Here is a 6736-nt window from a genome sequence, read left to right as displayed (position 1 = left end):
ATATATACATATATGTATATATATATATATATATATATATATATATCTTGTATGTTTTCTAACCCAAGAGAAACCTTGCATGAATAAGTTCATGGAACTTGGAGGACGTACGAGAAAGGAAAGAGATTAACATTATAAAAAAGTGTTTGTGGAGGTAAACTTCAACTATCCCCACTTCATCTACATAAGTGTTAACGTTCCTTCCTTTACTTAAGTAATGAATTTTAGTTTATTTCTACAACGCATTATAGCGTCATATTTGACTTACATAACTATCAATCTTACTGTATCCTTTACTTGTTCAATGACTAAAATTTCTAAATAACGAGAGGCTTAGGTAAACTCTGAGTAATTCCATTGTAATATTTCGAAATAACACTATTGTCATTAAACTTTCATTCAACTCAATTTTTTACAGGAAACTCTTAGATTGAATCTGAGTTGAGATGACTCAATTTGAAATCAAATAGACATCAAGACAAGTTGAAATAAATAATTTTAAGTTCTATCGGAGGTAGATTGCTTAAACTCAACTCAATATTAATCAAAAGGTAGAGAGATTGTTTATTGTATTTTCAAATTCCAAAGAATGATGTTTTGACTTGAACCATCTATTTCCAAGCCTACTAATCATTTATGACGAATATTTAGCCTCCAATCCAGTCTTCAAAAGTCTGCATAGCCTTTTCAACTAGAAACATGAGCACTCCAATATAGCAATTTGCAGATAATATCAAAGTCATTAAAAAAAGACAAATGTTAATTTTATGCACTCACATTCCGCTCGTTACCAATTTCCCCAAATTATATTTTCATTTAAAAGAATCTCTTTAGCTCCACAAATTACTTAGCTAATTTACATATTTTATGTAAATGCTACCGTATTTTAGTTATTCTAAATATTTACATTTGCAAGTAATCACAATTCCTATGCCATGTATAATACTTCTAAGATTTATCTCATTCTCTTAATGCAGTATTATTCATATAATCTAAACTGTAAAGCATTCCTCGAGTTTTTAAATCTGTTAGTGATAAGTGATGTGTCGCTTATCTGTGATTGTTCGGTGAATTCCCTATTCTGCAACTCTTTCTTCTATAACTGTTAGATTTGGTGGTAATAATTTTGTTTTGGGCTTTGCAGCCTTCATCTGAACACCTATTTGAAGGACTAGCGACCTTACTTCACCATTGTTGTGGTTTAAAGATAGCAATATATGGGTGCTCAAATATTGTCATTTGCAGCTTTCTAGTCTTTAGCAGCCAAGTAAATATTTCTCTTATTTAGATTTTAGGCAACCAAAATTTTGACGGGTAAGTTAAAAGGAATTTTGTAACTTTAAATTGGAATCTTAGAATTGCTCAAAACCTAAAGAATTCTTCTAAATAAAGTTCAAGCTTGATGTGCTATTTCTTCTTATTAAGGGAGTAAAATCATGGATCAGGTGAGAGACTTGAGCGAGCACGGGGCTTTATTTTATTATTTTGATGATGATGGCTTCTTTCCAACATTTTAGTCATTGTTCTCAATTGCATTATTGGGTTGATTGTACAATTAGTTTTACTCAAATTCATAAAATTTAGTGTTCAATAGGTTCGTGGTTTTCAACCCTTCATTTGGCTTCCTTGGTTCCGCACATCTATTTATTAGTTCTAATGAATGGTCATTGTTGTTTCAATTGAATTGATTTCTTCTAAATTTTAATTTTCCTGGAACATAAAAAAGTAGCTGTTAAAAATTAAATATTTGTTACATACAAAATTTTATGTACATGTTGCATGACTTTCTGCATTAGATCCACATTCAAAATAAACCCTGAGACACATAACATGTCATATAAAAGCCCTAAAATTTGAACAAGAAAATTTGAAAGATATAAATTTTATTTTGTATATATTCAGAGTATGTAAACTTTAAATCAAAGAAATTTCAAACCACAAAACAACTTACTTGGATTACAAATAAGGAAAGGATAGTCCAAAAAGGAAAATAAACTCTTCAAACAATGTTACAATGTGACAACTTCGAGCAAGTTTGATTGGAGATATAATAATTCAATGCCACAATTAGCACACGTCACTTGAAAAACTGTCAAGCCAAGCTAAAAGTCAAATAATCAATTTGCATATCAAATTGGTGTACAATATTGCCAAATGTCTATAATGAAGTAAAAGATAGTTGACTATAGAATTTTAAGCAAGGCATCTTAGGGTCCAGGATTTCCTAATGAGAATCTAGAATGAAACACAAACTCATGCACATAATTAAAGTAGCACTTAACAAACTCAGAGTTTCTACAACTGGCACCCCATTGGATGTAAACCAAAATATGAAGGAAAAAACCTAATAAGTGACAATTTAACCATCATTTAACAACAAAGTTCTATAGAAATTAAGAATCATAAAAACTCACAAGCTTGATTAGAAACACATACAACAATAAAAAAAAATTCAAACTACTGAATTTCAAATAATCAAGTACACATGCAAACTAAACACTAATTTTAGAAAATAACAAAGAAAAAGTCAGTCATCAAATAAAAATTCAAGCCTCAAACCTATGTAAACAGATGGCCTCTCCTGAAAGTTATAGTTCCCAATTGCACCATAATAGAAAAAATTACATCTAGCATACATTCAATCAAATAGGGGAACCCTATAGCTCAAAAGTGAAATATCAATGGAAGTATTCTGCATACCTTAAATATACCTCTATCTAAAATCACATAGTTCCTCCTTGGCTCAACTGGTTCACAGCTTAAATCCTGTGGATAAATCTCGCGGAAGCTACAACACAGAATTATCTGAAGAAACACTCAGACAAACAGCCATGAATAGGGACATAGCGTTGCAATGAATGGCTTGGATAATGCCATAAAGGCCTGAGTCATGATCCCAAAAGTCCCAATATAGAAGAAATCACAGCCCAACAACCAAAACTGACTGATGTTTTAAGGCCCAAGACCGACATAGAACCAGCACAGGGATTAGAAAAGTTCACTCATAGATAAGCTTCTGCCAAAATAAACAAATAAATAGGGAAAAAAATCCTGAACTAAAACAACTAATGTAAAATCAAAGTGTACTTCGTTAATTTTCCATCTCAATGCTCACATCCTACGTTTCTAACAACCATAAATTTTAATTTTTGCAATATTTGCATCACAGCAAAATTAGAATACAATAGATTAGTATGCAAAAACAGAAAAAAAAAAGAAAAAAAAAAGCTAAATGACAAAATGGACGCACCATAATGCAACCTACAGAGAACCCAAAAGGTGAGGCCTCCTCCGACAGAGAATACCCCCGCCGTGTGTCTCATGAGTCGGGTGCAGGGCTTTGCATCTGACCTCATCAATTCTCCATCAGACCACCCAAGCATCTGCCTCAAAGCCATTGTAATTTAAGCTATCACGAAATGAATGTTAATTAAAGGACTTTGATATCCACTCAACCTGCAAATATTGTTAGAGAATACTGTATTAGAAAGTCTAAAAATCCTAGCACAAAGAAAAAAAAAATTTAAATGTCATATATCATGTTTATTTACTTTCTAATTAAACCATTAGAAGAATGAGTTTTAGAGTAACAATTTAACATATGAAGATATTATTTTGAATAATAACATTACATCAAAATAAGTAATTTTTTTTTTTTAAATAAAGCATTGCTCATATGTCATTAGGTAAGATGCATTTTTAATATATGCATAAAGAGCATATAATCGCAAGCATGAGAGTCTATGTATGTTTGTGTAGAATTACAATAACCCTTATTAATCTATAAAAGAGCATATCCAGTACATAAAGTTCCCACTAATGCAAGATTTGAGAAGAGATTGATGTGCACTGCCCTACCCTTTTGAATAATAACATTACATCTTTATTTTTAAAATAAAGCATTGTTCATGTGTCATTAGGTAACAAGCATTTTTGCTATATGCATAAAGAGTGTATAATTGTAAGCATGAGTCTATGTATGTTTGGGTAGAATTACAATAACTAAATCTATAAAAGAGCATATCCAGTACATAAACCTCCCACTAATGCAAGATTTGAGAAGAGATTAATGTGCACTGACCTTCTCTTGCATTTGCAAGGTTATATCCACGAAAACTTAATTAAAAATATGTAAACTATTATCATAAGAAACTGTCAAGGACGGTTCTCTATTTTTAGTAAATGGATTTGGTTAGGACCTAAAATACTGTCAAGGAAAGTTCTCTATTATTGTTCTCTACACCAGCAACCGACAATTTCAACCTCTAACTGCCCTTGATAATAATTATCGGCCACCCAAAACTTGTCGACCTGTTCAAAAGCTGCGCCTCACCCTACCTCATCGTCCCCTCAACTTTGAACTTGTTGCAACAGCGTCATCCGACGAGCACTTCAGTAACATTGCACCCAACTCTGGTTTACTCCCAATAACCTTGTCGGCTATCCCTACTTCACCTTACACATCATTTACCATAGCTTCCGACATTGGAAATAACCTCAACCCATCACTCATCTCATTCCTCAAGCTAGCTAACCAACTCCGGCACACTCGACACCAACTTAGCCTTATTGACAACAATTGCTAGCAACCGACTCCAGTGAACATTGAACATCTCTCTATCCCTATAAGCATATATTTTGTATGTGTGGTGGTGGAGCGTGGGTTAGAGAAAAGAAAATTGAAAAAAAGAGAAGAATAAAGAAAGGAGAGGAAAACTGATAATAATAATATCAACAAGAACAACAATAATAAAAGATGAGTGACAGAAGTAGTGTGAATTTTGTCATCGTTGTAATCCCGGTTTCTTGCAATAGCATCTCAAATTTATCTACAACAGCATCTCAAATTCATCTGCAACAATAATTGGCTCACTTTGGTATTGTCTAAAATAACAATGTATGTGAATATATAATATTGTGTTTTTCATGTTAGTACCTGAAGCCCTATGGATGCCTTTTTAAGCATAGCAGTCTTAAAGATCTTTATTTGTGGCGTTGCATGGCATCAATCATACACGCTTCTTTATGGGCAAACCAAGTGTTTCCCCCAATAGTCTCGATGCGGAGAATCCATTGGAATGTTGTAAACGACTTATCATAATAAACAATGGACTAAAATGAAAATAAAAATACTCCCTAACAACAAATGAAGTTGGAAAGTGTGTCGCAATGAATGAACTAAATTCAGCATAAGTTGGACAGGATTAAATCTATTTAAGTTGCGGATTTGAGCAGGATTTGGACAGGATTTAAGCATTATTTAACCTAAATCCCGCCAAAAGGCAAAAATTACAACTTTAATGAAAGGTAGATTTACGGGATTTAGAGAAGCTGAAGCGCGCCAAGGTGGCGGGAGGAAGGAAGAGAAGACAAGGTTTAGTCGGTAGGAACGGAGTGAAAAGGGCAGATATACCGGAGTTTCGGAGGTTTTGTACGCCGCGATCCCGTCGTCGCCTTCCCAGTTAGCTGCAGCGACTGTGCCGCGAGGGTTTCAGGCTAGAGGCGCGAGAGGGAAGATAGGCGATGATGGACAAATCGAAATGAATTAAATTTAAATAGAATCTAAATTATTTGTTAATATTTGTGAACAAATTCATTTATGTAAGAAATAGTTTATTATATAATGTATTATTTAAATAAAATTTAATTAATAAGTATTTATTTAATAATATATTTAATATTAGTATATTATAATTTAGTATTAATATGCACATAAATTTAATAGATTTTTTATATATTTTTTTATTTCAATAAATTTGTTTGTTAATACTAATTTATGTTATTTGATTGAAAAAAATATTTATAATTTATTATTTTATTTATTTAATATAAAATAGTTAGATGCTAATTTAAAATGTATTGAAGTGCTTATTAACTTAGATTCTTAAAATCATTTATTAATAAATTTGATTAAAAAAATCAAATATGCATTTAGATTTTTAATTTATTTATTAAACTATATGAAAAATCATGTACAATCAAGTTTTTAATTTTATATGAAAAACTAAGTACTCATTTGAATTTTTTATTTTTAACTAATATAAGTTAGTCAAATATAAATCAAATATGAATATTAAAACTTTTAAGCAAGCTAAGTACTAACATATATGTGAAAGTTGTCTCAAACGCGAACTAAAGATAAATAACATATCATTCGACCAAGTTAAGTCTAAACTGGAGCAAACTCGGCGTGATTATACCAGACTTGTTTCCCGCCCTACGTAGTAGTCAAGGTTTGCGAGCAGGAGAGTAGGTTTAGCAATTAAATATATTTTTTAAGTTAATTTTATTGATTAATATATAATAATTAATAAATTGTAATTATAAAAAAAATTTAACTATTTTATAATGAATTAATAAAAATTAAATTATAAATTAAATTTTGATTTATTTTAAGAACTTTTAATTAATCATTAATTGGTCTGAATAAATAATCAATCAATGTTAATTAATAAAAAAATGTATTTTTTGATAAATAATTAATTTTATAAATTCTTATTAATGAGTAATTAGTTCAATAAATAGTTTATTTTTAATTAACATAATTAGAAATAAATTTAAATAAAATTTATTTAGACATAATAATTATATCATTAATACCTAATATTAAATTTATATTTCAACTAAGGGACTTAAAATTTAAAGCGTTACACAATTTCACCGGATTTAACAGAATTTAGCATATATCACACTAAACATTTTAAAGGATTTAAAGTTTGTTAGTTCATTATGAGCA

The 6736-nt window shown here is 30.5% G+C and overlaps 1 protein-coding gene across 3 annotated transcripts in view; it reads right to left on the bottom strand.

The window, feature by feature from the left end:
* Positions 1-5522, bottom strand: part of LOC110031492 — a 10448-nt gene extending 4926 nt beyond the window's left edge. For all 3 annotated transcript variants that reach the window (XR_002294740.1, XR_002294741.1, XM_020734712.1), the window contains exons 1-2: positions 5414-5522; positions 3251-3456 (exon numbers count right to left, since the gene is read on the bottom strand). Coding sequence is in view for 1 of the 3 variants with exons in the window: in XM_020734712.1 (XP_020590371.1) it covers positions 3251-3398 (148 nt within the window). In the remaining 2 variants the exon portion in view is untranslated. The remainder of the gene's footprint in view (positions 1-3250; positions 3457-5413) is intronic.
* Positions 5523-6736: the final 1214 nt, after the last annotated feature.

This window comes from Phalaenopsis equestris, unplaced genomic scaffold (genome assembly GCF_001263595.1).
Source record: "Phalaenopsis equestris unplaced genomic scaffold, ASM126359v1 Scaffold000834, whole genome shotgun sequence".
Classification (NCBI taxonomy): domain Eukaryota; kingdom Viridiplantae; phylum Streptophyta; class Magnoliopsida; order Asparagales; family Orchidaceae; genus Phalaenopsis; species Phalaenopsis equestris.
Note: the sequence above shows the minus strand (reverse complement) of the source record. Positions and strands in the feature narration are given on the sequence as shown.